The sequence below is a fragment of the Oryza glaberrima genome, chromosome 10, assembly GCF_000147395.1.
Source record: "Oryza glaberrima chromosome 10, OglaRS2, whole genome shotgun sequence".
NCBI lineage: Eukaryota > Viridiplantae > Streptophyta > Magnoliopsida > Poales > Poaceae > Oryza > Oryza glaberrima.
This window is the reverse complement of record NC_068335.1, coordinates 18587458-18604175: the sequence shown is the minus strand read 5'-3', so window position 1 is coordinate 18604175 and position 16718 is coordinate 18587458. Positions and strand designations below refer to the sequence as shown.

At 44.7% G+C, this 16718-nt stretch overlaps 1 protein-coding gene and 1 pseudogene across 1 annotated transcript; both read right to left on the bottom strand.

Moving 5' to 3' along the window:
* Nucleotides 1–1538: 1538 nt before the first annotated feature.
* On the bottom strand, nt 1539–3267 carry LOC127786444 (pentatricopeptide repeat-containing protein At4g21705, mitochondrial-like; annotated as a pseudogene).
* A 2883-nt stretch (nt 3268–6150) lies between these two features.
* On the bottom strand, nt 6151–14078 carry LOC127786440 (uncharacterized). The gene is made up of 7 exons (XM_052313848.1): nt 13764–14078; nt 12304–13579; nt 11753–11974; nt 11519–11638; nt 9626–9757; nt 8375–8449; nt 6151–7713 (listed from the first exon to the last, which is right to left on the bottom strand). The coding sequence occupies exons 2-7, from the start codon at nt 13447–13449 to the stop codon at nt 6481–6483; spliced, it is 2928 nt and encodes a 975-aa protein (XP_052169808.1). The 5' UTR covers nt 13450–13579; nt 13764–14078; the 3' UTR covers nt 6151–6480.
* Nucleotides 14079–16718: the final 2640 nt, after the last annotated feature.

The window sequence follows — 16718 nt, the reverse complement described above, 5'->3', positions numbered from 1 at the left end:
AAAATCAGAAAATTTACGAAAAAAAGATTAACACATAAACAAAAGATTAATGGCGCCACTGCAAACGGTTTATTACTTATGAACTCACGGTGTTCACCCCATTAGCATTTCAAAGGAATCTGCACCATGAGCACACTGGTACTAATTGTGTGCACCTAGAAGGTCCTGTAACAAGGCATCAGCTGATTGCACTTATACATATCTCAAACTGCATTTTCTTAAATATGAAGTGTTCCTGGAGTTTAGTGAATCTGGGCAAAGTAATATTCTCATAAGAATATCCAAGGCAACGATATGCATCATAATGCGTCAAATTGCTAAAAAAATTTTCTAACTCAGATTGTCTATGGAGACATGCATTTAGTGAAAATCCAGTGTATATTCTTGTAGAACTATTAAACATGAGAAAATCTAAGCGGTAGAAGTTCGCCCGTAGACACTAACTTCCTGTATTGCAATGAATTATTTCTCATGTTTAATAGTTCTTCTTGGATTCCATCACAACCAAATGAAAGAGCTTGGCATTTCTGAAATCTGTACATCTTTTGTCAGGATTGAGGTCCTCTGCAGTCAAATGCATGGTGCCTTTATCACTGACATATGGGTCCAAGAATCATTGGGCCCATATGTCAATGACAAAGTCACGTGACTTCGACTGCAGAGGATCCTGATCCCTTTTTTCAATGAGCAATGCAATAAGTTAGTTTCTCTAATTTTTATTCTTTGTATGAACCGTTTGTTGATTTACGCGCATGGCCAATTTTATCTATATTTTTATGGTTGTACATTTATATCCTGGCAAAGTTTTACCCCAATGTAAGATTGTACATACTGAATTATTCATAAAAGAATTTATTGTTGGCAAATATATAACCGAAAAACAATAACCACTTGATTATTCAAATTAACGTGGACTTCCTGTGAAGAGAGAATAGTGACAGTTCACCACCAGCTGCAACTGATAATTTAAAGTTTTAAACTGTTGTAAATTAACATTCTGACCATAAAAGAACTAAAAATCATGTCAGTTTAAAAGTATAATCATGTAATTAATTTTAATTCTCACAATTGACATTTCTATACAACTTATTTAAATAAATGGCCTTTTGTGTAAAATAAAAAAAAGACATACTAGGTTTCCTGCTAAATATGTTCTCTGGACATCTATGTAGAATAGAATTGAATTTACTAAAATTATATCTATTACAAGGGAAGTATAAACAAATTATATTATAAAAGGAGAAAATACTAATTTATGTTATTAAATATTATTTAAAAAAATTAGTTAATTATTATACATCTTTATAGAGAAGGAGGTTATAATCGTGTAAACACGCGACACAATACACTAGTTTAGATTGATCATTGATCATTCATTCAAGCTCATGATGAGTGATGCGTGCCAAGGAAAACCAGGCCTTCCATGAAAACAAAAGGTAAAATACTAAACATCTCAGATCCTACCACTACTGCAAAATTTCACATAGCCATACGGCAAAGACATAGACATATCCGCACAGCACAATGACACCATCACATGCATAGAAGAATGGCGAGTTCCTATATAAGCAGTTGTATAGTGGTTTATTATCAAATACTCAAATCCACGGGCTAGTGGGTTTGAACTTCATTGCCCCAGAAACAAGAAAAAGGACAGCAAAATAAGCAAAGAAAAGGAATTGGTCAGTGATATGTTTTATTCAATCCTGTGTACCTAGTGGACTTCTCCCGCAAGGATTTTCTCTGTCTCCTCATCAGCCTCCATACCATCTTTTTTCATACGATGAAGCAAGTCTGACACTGGTTTTCCTGCATTGACATATGTCTTCAGTAACCCATGGTAAATGTCCCTTGTTGGAGTAATCAATCTCTGTAATAAGCTTGCCATCTCCTCAGCTGCTTCGACATTCTTTTGCTCCGCGAAATAGTTCAGGCTCATCAGCACATTCGTCAGGTCAGGTATCCATTCATTACTCGCAGAAGCAAGTGCCTTCTTTGTGAGATCTGCTGCCTTCGACACCTGACCAACCTTGAAATATCCACCAGCCAACTTATAACAAGTATTGGCAAAAGGCATCCTCCCTTTCTTGATGAATTGATCTACAAGAGCTTCTGCCTTATCCATAAGACCTTCTTTGCAGTAAGCATCCACCAATAAGTTGATTAACCGGGAATCTTGGTAAACATGCTTACTTTCCCACTCTTCATATGCTTTCTCAGCCCCAACCATGTCATTCATCTTAAGTGGGACACCAATCCTGCACATGTACATTGAGTTGCACGAATTGGCCTTCTCGAGAACATTTTCAATCGCCTTAATATCTTCAGCAACCACGTACGCTGCCACCAGAGTCTTTTTTTTTTCTTAGAACTGCCACCAGAGTGTGAGTAGTGGATACATCAGGAACAATACCACTCTCTTCCATAGCCTGATGCATGGAGTGCACCCTCTCAACCTGCCCATTCTGCAAATAAAGCCTCATCATCACATTGTAAGCGTAAGAACTGGCCATCCCCATGCCCCGCATCTTCTCGAAGAGCTCCTCCGCCTTCTCCACGCAATTGGCCTCGGCGTAGCATTTAAGCAGGGAGCCATAGCACTGCTGTTGCTTCAGCTGATCCGGCATGCTGTCGAAGTACTCCACGGCCCTATCGAGGCCATAGACCTTGGTGATCAGCTCCAGCCGATTCGCGACGTCGCCGGGGGATAGATGGAGGTGCAGCCGCTCAGTCATCCACATGGAAAGCTGCAAAGAAAATCAAATCAAATCAAAACAAATAGGAATCGGTGGCATGATGAGATGCGGCGATGGAAGTGGTGGCCAACAAGGGGGATTCGTAGATTCGTCCCGCACCTGGAGCGCCTGAGAGAAGCGGCGGCGGCGGCAGAGGTACTTGATGATGGACTGGACCTCGGGCTTCGCGACATGGCGTTCCTCGGCGAGGCACCACTGCTCCAGGACGGGGGACAGCGGGAGGCGCGGGTCCGCGGCGGCCGCGACCCGGCGGAAGAGGGAGTCCTTCTTGCGCCGCGGCGGAGGAGGCGAGGGAGAGGCTCTCTCCTCGGCGGCCACGGAGCGAGGGGGAGGCGGTTTCCCCGGCGGTGGAGGAGGTGGCGACGGGGAGACGGCTTCCTCGACCGCCACGCGGCGGAGGAGGCCGCCGCCGCGGAGGAAGACACCACGGATGTGCTGCAGCATGGTGGTGGTGTTGGGGGGGGCGGCGTCGGCTCTCCGGCGAAGTCGGGTCAAGGGTTTTGGGAGGGGAGAGGGGAAGGAAATCGAAGAAATGGGGAATAAGTTCACCGTACGTCCCTCAACTTAACAACTAGTATTTTTTTGGAATAAGTCCACTTTGTCTCCCTTAAAAATGACCTGAATCTAATCCATGACCCTAAACCGCAAAACCGGATATCTCGACCCCCGAACTATCGAAACCGATGCAATTTGACTCCCTTGGCGGTTTTGGAGGGTGGTTTCGGTGACGTGGCGGTGTTGACCAAGTCTGTGGGGTTGACATGGCGCTTAGGTGTCATTTGAATTAAAAACGGATATGTGGGACCCATTTGTCATTCACACATTAAAAACATGGGGCCCACTGACATGTGGGACCCGTTCTTCTTCCTCGCTTCTCTCTTTGTTTCTCTCTCTCCCCTTTGGCTGGCCAGGCCGCCGAGGGAGCACGGGCTGGAGCGGCGGCGGGTGGGGGCTAGAGCGGCGGAAGCTGAAGTGGCGGCGGCGGTGGGAGTGGTGGCGGATGGCGCTCGCCCTGCAGGCCGACTGCTTCACCAGCGACCTGAGCTAGCTCATCGCCGACATGATGTCCGGGTCGGTGCCGCTTGACGCAACACGCAAGCACAAGTATCCTTGGGAGGGTGCCATCTTGGGTGTGTTCAAGCGAGACAAAATTAATTGCTCCCCCCTGCCTACTCATCCTATTCTTCAGTGGATGGTGAACGACCTGCTAATATTCAATTTTATCTCTGGTTAGTTGCTAAATGATTCAATTTTATTCCTAGATTTTTTTCTGATGCTTGTGGCCTTAGCAGCACTAGTTGAAGGAGACGCAACGGGGGATGAGTTGGTGGCGATGATGGGGCTGGCGCGGGAGTTGACGGCCACGCAGCGAGCTCGAGCAATGACTTGACGACGTCGTCGTTGCAATGCTGAATGGCGTAGCTCGATGGCGGCCCTCGCCCCTAACTAGCTTGACAGGTTCGATGTCGGCCGTGTCGTCAGCTTGTCGCATACGCCGGATGGCCGGATCTTGTTGTTGCAATCGGCGGAGAGGCCAGAGCGCCGGATCTTGTTATCACGGACGGCGGGAGGCGGCGGAGGGAGCAGGGAGCTCGTTCCCCGGTGAGGGCGCCGTGACGGTGGAGGTGAGGACTGGGGTTAGGGCGCTTAGGTGTCGTGCCGTCGACCGCCGCCCCTCCCCCCCCCCCCCCCCCGCTCGATGTCGTCGGCATCGGCGTCGGCGCTGCCGTCCTTTCCCGCCTCCTTGCCGGTCATCGAGCTGCCCGTTGCCGCTCTGGAACCCGCCGTCAGCTCCAGCCCGCCACCGCTGCTTCAGCTTCCGCCGACCGCCACCACTCTAGCCCCCGCCGCTCCAGCCGTGCTCCAGTCCCCGCGGCTGGCCGAAGGGGAGAGAAAGAGAAAGAAAGAGAGAACGGAGGAAGAGGGGAGGAAGAATAAAGAGAGAGATGATGACATGTGGACCCCGCATTTTTTTATGTGTGTGAATGCCAAACGGGTCCCACATATGTGTTTTTAATTCAAATGCCATCTAAGCGCCACGTCAACCCTATAGACCAGGTCAACACCGCCACGTCAGTGCCACGTCACCAAAACTGCCCTCTAAAACCACCAAGGGAGTCAAATTGCACCGGTTTCAATAGTTTGGGGGTCGACATACCCAGTTTTACGGTTTAGGGTCATGGATTAGATTCGGGTCACTTTTAAGGGAGTCAAAGTGGACTTATTCCTTTTTTTTTTTGAGATTCCTTAACCACAAATTTAGAAATATGCACCCTAAACTCACACAAACCGTGCACTCAACTTCCTATGATAGAATATATGGGTGGTTTCACTTACATGGCATCCTAGTCAGGAAAAAAAGTGCGTGAGACCTACATGTCAATTGCACTTTTTTTTTCTCTTCTCTCGTCCTTCTCATCTCTATTCTCTTCTTCAGTGAGGGAGGCTGGCGGCGGACGAGAATTCACAAGCCACACAAGCTGCTGTCTGGTCCATGGATCACAACTTGAACGAGTTGTTTGAGCTTCCCATGGATTTGAGGTCCTTGTACGGCCCCGACGAGGTGAGCTCCTGCTCCATCCCCGCTGGGTAGCCGGCACACCGCCGCCACCGCTGCTGCCTTCTCTGCCACAACCGATGACCCCACCTACGCTCCGGAGGCTAGACTCGCAAGGATCAGCGACAGCGCTGCTGTCACGGCCTTCACGCCGAGCGACATGCCCGGCTGCGTCGAGCTCCGCGGCCTCCTGACCTCTCGCATATCTGATTTTGCGGTTCGATGACGTTTTTTATCTCACTAACAAGTTGAGAGACCTTCGGTGTACTTTTTCCTAATTTTGCTAAGGCTGTGTTCGCATGGGGTGGATGGGAACTTATTCCCTCCGCATGGAAAACGGAGCGGTCTATTAGCGCGTTATTAATTAAGTATTGGCTAATTGTTTTTTAAAAAATAGATTAATTTGATTTTTTTAAGTAACTTTCGTATAGAAACTTTTTGTAAAAAACATGCTGTTTAGCTGTTTGAAAAACGTGCGCGCGGAAAACGAGGGAGATGGGTTGGGAAAAATGAGTTACAAACACAGCCTAAGCCTAGCTGCGGTAGCAGCGGATCTGTAAGGCCCATCTAGCCCAATCAAATATAGCCCGCACGTGAACCACAATCCCGTTCCGGCCCAATTTATATGCGACTTATGGGTGGCTCATATAAAACCTCGAAATCAACTCCAAAATTACCAAAATTAAGTTTTAAGATTTAAATTTTGGCATCAGCATTATATAGTATACACGTTATGTAGTAAAAGACGTGGCACGTACGCAAAATGCTGTTTATCTCAGACTTCACTGTAAAATCGCCAATGACACCAGTATATCACAGACATGCACAAATTATGCGTACATTCTAATTTTCTAAAGCACCCTCTATTAATTGCGATAATAAGGAAGTTGCAACGCTTCAAGGCAGAGCGAAAGCGAGGCGGCAAAATGAACTGGCAATATAACCGTACTGAACAGGTCGTCTTAGTTATTAGCCGTACTGAACAGGTCGTCTTAGTTATTCTTCTGCAGATGTCACAGTTAAAAGCGATGTGGCACAGGCATATATCTAAGTTTGAAATACGGATCTATGAATACAAGAAAATGCCATCAATAGAGCAAACTCGATGGTCGACGGATGGTAGAAACACCAGGAAGAGGAAGATGCGGATACGACGGTAAATTTTCCTCACTCCGAAAGCGTGGACTTCAGCTCTCCACTCTTCTCCAGCTCAAGAACGATGTCACAGCCTCCAATCAGTTCTGATTTGTAGTACAGCTGAGGGAACGTGGGCCAGTTGGAGTACGTCTTCAAGCCTTGCCTAACCTCCTCGTCGGATAGGATGTCGAACGCTCCGAAGCTGACTCCTGCTTGCTTCAGTGCATTCACAACCTTAGAACTGAAGCCGCAGCGGGGGGCATCTGGGGTGCCCTTCATGAAGAGCATCACTGGGGCAGAGGAAATCAGGGCCTTCAGGCGGTCTTCTAGACTTTCTTTCGCAACGATCCCTTTCTCAGATAGAACCTTCTTAAGCTCCCCACTCTTATGCATCTCCATAACAATGTCTGATCCGCCAACCAGTTCACCGTTTATGTACAGTTGAGGGTAACTAGGCCAGTTTGAGAGAAGCTTTAGACCCTGCCTAACCTCATCATCCGTAAGAATGTCAAAACTTGAGAAAGGGATCTTCTCTTGCTTAAGAATATGCACTAGTTTTCCACTGAATCCACACTTGGGCTCCTCAGGTGTACCTTTTATAAATGCCATCACTGTGCTGGAATTAACAAGGCTTTCCAAGCGTTCCTTCTGAGCTGCAGTAAGCAAAGCTGGTTCAGAAACTGCACCACTCTTCTCAGTATCAGGCTTGGCTTTCACTGCCTCCTCGTTTTTGCTTCCCTGTGGCTGCAGCGGAATGTTGTGCTCCTTAAAAACATCCTTCAGTTCACCGCTTTCATGCATAGCAATCACAATATCACATCCACCAAGCAGCTCACCTTTGCAGTAGAGCTGAGGAAAAGTCGGCCAGTTTGAGAACTTTTTCATTCCTTCACGTACATCGTTATCTGTTAGGATGTCAAAGCTCCCAAATTCAACTCCTTCCTGCTTCAAAACATCAACTACTTTTCGACTGAAACCACACCTTGGTTGCTCAGGGGTTCCCTTCATAAATAAGAAGACGGGATGGGAATTGACAAGCTGCTCCAATCTCTTGTTCAATGCATCTTCTGCACTACTAGTGGCAGAAGCTCCATTTTGCTGTGCCATCTCTTGAACCTTTTCAAGTACAGCAGGCCCAGCAGCCACACCCAGGCTAGCAGGCACAGCAGACTCAGCAACGCTGGCAGGCCCAGCTAACTTTGCAACCTTATTGGCCAAGCTGGCTGGATTTGCACCCTCCAGAGTATCAACAGTTTTACCTTCCTGCAAACCCCAAAAAAACAAAGACACAAAGATGACAACCTCTTTAAGTAAAAAGCATCATACTGATATTTCAAATAATTTGCTAACAAATATTCAGCAATATACTAAAGGACCTATGCATGCAAGCTTTAATAGTAATAATCATATGATCAGGTGCATTGGTTCAAGAGCACAATTCACAGCTCATACTGATTGTAAGTCCATGAATTGAGAGAGACTGTGTGTTACACCATCAAACAACACACCTCATCAGATGTCATAAGATACATTCATAAGGAGTCTTTAGTGCAGACAGTTATGGTGCACTAAATTACACAACAAGGTAGAATCTTTACTGCACCTCTAAAAAATGGTAACTTCACTGTAGGCAGCTAATGTCAGTGGAGACAATCCAAACTCATTACTTCAGGGTATATGAGCAAGCAAATCTGATCACTATTTTGTGGAATAAAAAAATTATTGCACCTCTCATCTTGTTGGAAGAATACAAGCTACTTATTCAGCATTATAGCCATACTAGCATTATACAAGGCTAGAACTCATCCGCATCAAGTTAGTAAGGAAGAGTATCATGATCCTACCAGAAGTTATTATGCAAAAATATATAACTATGTGAAATGGTTCGTGTCAGAACAAATTATATAAAGGCAGTTGCGAATACCTTCAAGAAAACAAAATATGGCACTGCTGTAACTCCATATGCCTCTGAAATTTCGGGTTGTTCCTCAGCTTCAACCTGACAAAAGTTACTAGTGTATGAGAAAACAAACAAGCAAATGATATAGAAGTCAAATTCTACAATATAATACAGTGATTAACAATTACTAGAGAGACTAATAGGAATATAAGTAATGCCCAAAGAAAAATAGTCACAAAGAAGAGCTACTGAATTAGAACAGTATTTATTATATAACACTCAGTTTGATGGTATCACTCAATGAAACTACAGAATAATCCAGTAGCAAAACGAATCATAATTATGTAAGGGACTGGAAATATTTATATTTTGTCTCATACTCTTGAGTCTTGACAGATTTCAGAGTCCACTGAGAACTCAAAAGGTTGCAGGACGTATTCTAGCGCTAAGAGTATGGTTCCTAGCACAATAGCAACTAGTCAGACATGCAGTAAGCTACAACCCAAGGTGGAATAAACAGTGAGTCGGTGCTAAGCAGGAAAATGATCAGCGCTTAAGGATGTTACACAACTACCTCTTCAGTAGTTGCATTCAACCAGTAAGTCAAACTGGATAAACAAGTTGGATGGGCAATCAAAGAATTGTACGCTAAGCAGGAAAATGGTCAGCGCTTAAGGATGTTACACAACTACCTCTTTAGTTAGTTGCAGTAAGTCAAACTGGCTCTTTAGTTAGTTGCAGTAAGTCAAACTGGATAAACAAGTTGGATCGGCAATCAAAGAAGAAGAATTGTACTTGATAGTTGATACATCCCTACACAATACTATGAAGTAAAAGAAACAACACCACAGTTACAAATCAAACACAGAAGTAGAGCAGCTTCAATAGCATTTATCCTACACAGAACATCGAAGAAATAATCACTATCAATAATTTATATACTATGGGCTCTATATTATGGCAGAACTCCAGGCAGCCAGGTTAGTATCAACCTCTCAAAAACATATACCTACTTCCCAGATATATAAAAGCAAACTAATTCCAAATCTACTCATGATTCTTGAAACAAGATTCACAATTCATCATCCGAAAAACATCTCATATGAATCTACTAAAACAAATGGTAGGAAATACAGTATGTGAAGCCACCAGCAAGCAAGTCACTGTAACCTTCCACCAAAATCCTTACCACACCATAACCCTAAGCGAACTAAACAGCTCAAATCTACCGCGATCGGGGAGGACACCAGCAGTGGCACGAGCGCACGCACGTACCCGGAGGAAGACGGCGTGGGGGAAGTCGACGGCGAGGTGCGCGAAGACCTCGTCCATCTGCTTGGACGCCTCGCACCACGCCGCCCAGAAGTGCACCGCGGCGGCCCGCGCCCCTCCCGCCGCCGCCTCCAGCTCCGCCTTCGACCCCACCTCCCTCACCGCCGCCATCACGCCCTCCCCCCTCCCCTCCCTTCCCTCACCGGCGACGACGAGAGATGCAGCAGCAGGCGGCGGCGGCGGAGGAGAGATGAGAAGACGACTCGCGGCGGGGGGGCTTGCGGCTTGGGGTTTTCCACTGCTTTCCTTTTTTTTTTTCGGTTTTTTTTCTTCTTTTTTTTTACCCCCCGTGACGAGGTGCGAAGGCGACGGAAGATTCCAGAAGGGGCGGGCGGGGCGGCGGGTGGGCCGGAAAGTCTCCTGGTATTTGGGCCGCTTCGGGCCCACTCGTTAGGCGAGTTGGACTTTTTTTTTTTTCTTTTCTGAGCGAGACGCGGCGGTGGGGTCTCGGCGCCGCCGGGAGCGCGGCTGCGGGTCGGGGGAGTGAGGCTATAAAAGGGGAGGGGTTCACCTGATGGGGAAATGGACTCGCATGGCCAGAAACCCTAGCCTCCATCCCCTCCCGAGCCTTCGCCGCCGCAGGTAGATCTGAGACTGTCTGTTTTTTTTCCCCTTTTGTATCTGAATCTCTCTGAGCAATCCAGCAGGATCAGATCTGTAAGGTGTAGGAGTAGTGATCTGAAATCCGTCAGCAGTAGTTGATACATCTGGGTTTTTTTGGTTATTGTTGTTTTTTATGTGATTTTTGTGGTTTATGTGTGAGTTGGGTGAATCAAGTGGATCGATGATGCTTTTCAAGAAATACTGCGTTATCTTCCTGATTACATGTGAGGCTGTTGCTATCATGGCCATGGCCTCCTGATGACACAATTATCTTGCTGAGATCCAAGTTGCGGTAACTTTGCCCTTTTCTTTTTTTCTTCTCTTCTGAATTTTTTCATGGTTTTTGGGAGAGATTTTCGTAACTTGATTACAGTTCTAGGAAAAGGCCACCTTGTTCAAACAGGGCTTTCTTGAAAGGGATCAATTTGCTAGGAGTACATGATTCTAAAAGCGATTTCGAAATAAAACACAGTTCTCGATCTCATACCTGAAAACAAAAGGCCCATACTGTGTAAACTGTGATTATGCTTCTGTTAAATGAGATATTTGTACAAAATTGACGCCAATCACCTATGAACAGATTGTGAGCTTTTATCTTAGTAAAATAAAATGTGACATTCTACTCAGTGTTCAGTGATCCGATGTCGTCTCTTCTGCGTACAACTTCTAACAGCCGTTTTCGGTAGTACAAACTAGCGAAACACCAAAAACGCAGCATTTGAGTTCTGGAATACGTTGAAATTGTTAGAATCAACCACGAAACCAAAATCATTGTTCAGAAACGTTGCAACGAGATAAAACACAAGAACTTGTTTTAACAAAGCATACGGACAGTACATATACGGTTACAACACCCAGTCTTTATACAGTTCTGCTGGAGTTCCATCTACTGGCTGTCATTGTATCTCAGGACAGACAGGTTAACATAGGTACAACACAATTACAGGCTAAACCGAAGCGAACTGCACTGTCAGCATCTCTAACAGTATCGTCAAGCAAGCTTATTTACAGCTGCTCTAGTAAATTTACAACGTCCCTGGCAGAATCCCTCTCGTTTCTGGCAGCGACGAGGCACGGTCCATGGCCTTAGCAGGACATCTCACCCGTCAGCTGCATAGAAAGCAACCGACTTCAGTGGAATCACCTCCTGCTCCTGCAAAAAAGTTGGTTCGATCAATCACGCGTTTAATCCAAAACAAAATGGGTATTAATTATGCTAGCCTATGAAGCTACCTCAGAGTTCTCTATTTGCTCTGCAGGGAAATGAAGTCCAGTGGAACAGTTCTCAAGCACCTCAGGGCTCTTCATCCATGCTTTGTGTGCTTCAATGGCTTTCAGCTTATAGCGAAACATCTGCGATACAGATCTAAAATTAAGGATGTCGACAATTACTCAACACAACAAATAATTGAAGCAGGTCCAGTTAAAGAAAAGTAGCAGCGAAGAATAGCACTCTGAAGTCTGAACCTCAGATAAAGAAATGGTTGGTTTTTCCAGTTCATCTCCCTCAACATGGATTCCAGTACCCTGGCATTCTGGGCAAAGGATGGATGTTATTTTCTTAGGTGCATTTTTTGCCTTTCTTCCTCGATTGCTTTTTCCCTTGCTTGCAATTTTGTCTGCTAGCATCTCATATTGGCATAAAATAGTCCAGTGCACAAGGCAAGAAGTGTGAAACAAATGAAATGCCTGCAAAATTAGCCGTACAAAGTCATTGGAGGTTGCAGCAGAATACTACAAATTTTTAAAGAAGAAACTATACACTGTCTATGTTTTGCTTGAAATGAAATCAACCACTTTGCATTATACGGTTTGGAATCCCTGGTTTGTGAGAACTGTAATTCCATTACAACAGTGAAGAAGTTACCATAACTAATGAATGGAAATTAGTCAAATGTCTAAATTTTTAGGTTTGCTTTAATTTATTTATCTGTGAGAAATGCTAAGCATGTCATGCGTTGCTATCTTCAAGAAATACTAAGAAACTGCAAAGGCAAAGAATGTTTGAAATAACTTACCCCGCTTGAGTTTCTACTGCTGCAGGCTAGATTTCCTGTCTTGCAGTTGAGCAAGGTAGCTACATCCTTTTCAAGAAGCATTGGTCGCCCACAAATATCACAAGCTTTCTCAGCAGCAAGGCGCTTCTGCTTACGCAACTCCCTCCTCATAGATTTGGTGGATAAGAGGCCAACTTGAAGATTGTGTGAAGTACCTGTTGGGGAACCTGTTATGATAGCTTGGCTATTGTCATGGGCGGAGCTGCTTTGCTCATTCGACTCCTCTGAAGATGCTTCTTGATCTGAAAATGACTTCTTTCTTCTCTTTCCACGGTGTCCAGCATCATCAATCACGAAGAAAGATCCAGCAGAGATAGGAAGGTCCTGATCATCAGAAGACCACTTCCTGCCCAACTCAATCGTATAAGAGAAGTTGACAATGGCAAAGTCAGATTGCTCATAGGTGTCACACTCATCCAAGCCATCGGAGCCATCCTGTCCTACCCAAGCACACCAGATCTTGCTAATCTTTTTACTTCCTTTGCTAGCTTCCCATAACCTGTATGCAATATTTCCATATCCCAAAAGATGCACAGGCAAATCCGAAACAACATCCTTTAGCAATACACTAGGAATAACGAGAGGACCGTCAGTTCCACTTTGGTTTGACAGCACATGATCTTCAGATACAGAAGCAGTTCTACCATTACCATGCGCATTTGCACCACGGCGTGTGCCTTTTGCGCCATTGCGAGAGCTAGAATCATCTCTCAACCTCGAAGTCACTTCAGTGTCGTTCGCTGGAACCAGAGCCAGCTCTCTGGTGTTCTGCGAGCTCGAGTCCAGCAAGAGCGGGTCCTTCTCGCGCGAGTTGTTGAAGAAGAGCACGCCGTCGTTGAACGGCCATGGCATGGGCCCGAACAGCGTGACCTTAGCCTCCGCGTAGCGCCGGGAGTGCAGGTTCCCCTTCAGGTGATCAAACAGCACGGTGTCGCTGAAGCACTCGGTGAGGCAGATGGTGCAGAAGAAGATGACGCGCTTGCCGACACGGCGGAGCTCAACGTAGGTGTGCCCATTCTGCCGGACCTCCCTCAGCGTCGCCTTGGCGGCAATCTCGCGGATGTCCACGGGGCCGTTCTTTCTCACCACCAATTCCTTCCCCACCATGGAGAAACCCCCTCAATTCACCACCGAAGCTCCTCCTTTTTCCGCTATTACAGATCCCTACTCAAATTTCCCACCAAAAAAATAATAATCCCCCAAATTTGCTTTCAAACCAAACTGCTTGCTGTTAGCACTGCACCACGCATCAAAAAAAAAAAAAAGAGGAAGAAATTCCAGCGTTAATTGGAGGGAAATTTACTCAACCTAAATTCGAACGGATCCCTAATCTACACCCCCACCGCTGGGGCTGCCACCACCACGCCGGGGGGGTCACGAAGCGGAGCGGGGAGGGGAAGAGAGAGACGGCTAACGAATACCTTCAATTCGAGCCGGGAGGCGACGGGGGGCGTCGGGAGGGGCGCGGCCGCGTCGTCGCTCCGAGCGTTCTCTCGCCGCCGGCCATGCGCGCGAGGAGGGGGAGGTCGGGAAGAGGAGGAGGAGGAGGAGGAGGAGGAGGCCGCCCTCGGCGCGCCTCCGGGAGTGCTCGCCGGGGCGCGGGCGCGCGTGGGGTGGGGTGGGGAGGCGGCGGGAGATGGTCGGCGGTGGCTTCGCCGGGGAGAGGAGAGGAGAGGAGAGAGGAGATGCGTGGAGAGAAGGGAAGGTGAGATGAAGGTGAATGGTATGGGCGGGCGGCTTTGGTCCGTCGTTAACTTTTTTTTTCTCTGTGGACTCCGCGGGGACAATGTTGCGTGGGAATTGGGATTAGTGAGTTCGAAAGATGAGTTTTTGGTAATCGAATTAAGGGACACATATGATTTTAATAGAAATATAAGCGTAAAATAGATGATTGTAAAATATAGAAAAAACCGTTTGATTGAACCGCAAGAAAACGCAGAAATTGGATGAGAGAGATAGACTCAAAGGAAATTAATTAAGAGGTTGAAGCTCTTGCTAAATTTCCTCTAAAATCTCTATAGGATTGTCCATTCCATAGGGATTTAAAGGATAGAAATTTTTTTTATAGGATTGAAATCCCTAAAATTCCTATATTTTTCTTCCAATTCAAAGAACCATAAGAATAAAAATCGAGGAGGAAAAGGATAAACTTCTTGAAACAGTCAGTAAACTACTACTACTATGCAGCAGGATATCCCGTATGTTGTTACATATGACCATGTAAAGATAAATAGTTTTGAGAAAAGATGCAAAGCTAAATACTCTCTTCATTTTATATTTTATATTGTAAGTCGTTTGACTTTTTTTCTAGTCAAACTTATTCAAATTTGATCAAGTTTATAAAATATCGACGTTTGATACCACGATTTCGGTATTTGCACAGTATGGGGATCGTTGGTACTAGGATATATGCGAGATTGTAATATAAGATATGGGGACGAGGATTTTTATATAGGTTCGGGCCCCTAAATTGTGAAGCCGATCGTTGCTCTTATTCACCATAATCACATCAATCCAATATTTGGGGTAGCCTATCTGTTGTCGACTTGGCGATCTGAAGTGCTGACTCGTAGTTGACAATAGGGTAGCCTTCTTTCTCGAATCCGCATCCGGCGAGATCAAAGACAGCGCTATATCTCTCCTGACAGTATCCGTAGACACCGTATGGGACAAGCCATGCTTATCTCTGAAGTCGATATCCGGCGTCTTGTCTTGGCGTATGTTGGCTTGTATGTTGATCTTGTGTCTTGATCTATTGTTCCGTGTCCCCTCTCCTCCTAGGGGGCCTTGTATTTATACCCATAGGTATCCCCTTGTCCAAGTAGAACTAGGAAAACCAATATGGATACAATCCGAGTAGTCCTTGTCGTTTCCATATAGAACTCTATTCATCCTTCCATATGCGAAACTCCTCCTATATCCGAAGGTTGTTTCCGTATAAGACATGGTATGTGGTGAGTCCTGCCGAGATTTAGTCAACTGCTATTAGGTATGTGGTATTCATAATCCTGACATAAAAAAATTTTAGCAACATATAAAATATCAAATTATTTTTATTAAATCTAACATTGAATATATTTTGATAATATATTTGTTTTATGTTAAAAATACTACTATATTTTTCTATAAATTTAGTCAATTTGAAGAAGTTAGACTTAAAAAGAAAGTCGGACAGCTTATAACATGACTGAGGAAACTTAAAGACTTCTATACTCGTTACATGATGATTGGGGAGATAATAGTTTTTCAATTAAAAATTAATAAAGGTAAGAGAACACCTTGTAATAATTAGTTAATGCTTTCGTTATTTCCTGAATTTTATGAGCTATCTATTGGGTGAACCATGTAACAAGTGGTTATGGCCTTTCTGAAGCAAAAGCCGGACATTTTTATTATCTAAAATAAATACAACGAAGAAATGAATGTTACTCCACATGAGCAGAGACCTTCTAGCCCTCCAATGAACGATCTAACGATTTAAGATTTTTTAGGATGATGTAGTTTAATGCATACTGATCTTTTGACTTTACCTGTATATGATAGTGGGTCAAGTTGATATTCCTTTTTCTTAAATCGATCACGTATCGTTACTGTGCTATGATCATTTTAAAAAAATAGTTATTGTTTTGTGAAATTTACTCAAATATAGAATGCCATGTTTGGGTTTCTTATTGTTCATGCACACAACGTTTTCACACTCAGCAATGAGACACTTCACCGACAGGTGGCCCCAATACCTTACTTACATTACCTGATGCACCTAACTCATGCAGAAACTCTGATCATCATGCGCTACGTGAGAATCACTCCCACCCCTTCTTTTTGCAAATACTCGTTGGTTTTAATTATGGTTGACAATGTTTTGACCACAACAAATTTTAAATGATATAATAATGTTACATCAAAGTGGTATATTTAGATTCGTAATAAAATGTACTTTACTAGTAATACTGTATTTCTTTTTGGCGTTCGCAAACAAAAAAAACTGTATATTTAGTGATCAACTTTTATATTATCTAAAAGAAATAAAGAATACAACTATAACTATACCCATACAATTGAAACAAATAAGGACTATATTTACCTTAAAATAAATTAATCAGTACGAAAGCGACCCTAACTTATTCGCCAACGGAACATTTCATGGCCATATAACCCAGTTCAATTCTGCGATGAACTCTCACGCGGATGCGAATATGCCACAGGGCTTCTGCCGCGATGCCGACCTCCGAATTGACACACGAGCCGCGCCGACACGACACCAACCAACCAAACAGAACAAAATAATAATAAGAATAATTGAGTGGAGAGCAGTGCAATGTCACGCAACAGATTTGTTTCGCACGATGTGACCCATTCACCACCGTGCGCTCGTG

Coding starts and splice junctions, on each gene's coding strand:
- LOC127786440 (XM_052313848.1), bottom strand. CDS start 13,449: ATGGTGGGGAAGGAATTGGTGGTGAGAAAGAACGGCCCCGTGGACATC. Junction 11,639..11,752: donor CAACCATTTCTTTATCTGAG/GTTCAGACTTCA, acceptor TCTGTATCGCAG/ATGTTTCGCTATAAGCTGAA. Junction 7,714..8,374: donor CATATTTTGTTTTCTTGAAG/GTATTCGCAACT, acceptor TGGGGTTTGCAG/GAAGGTAAAACTGTTGATAC.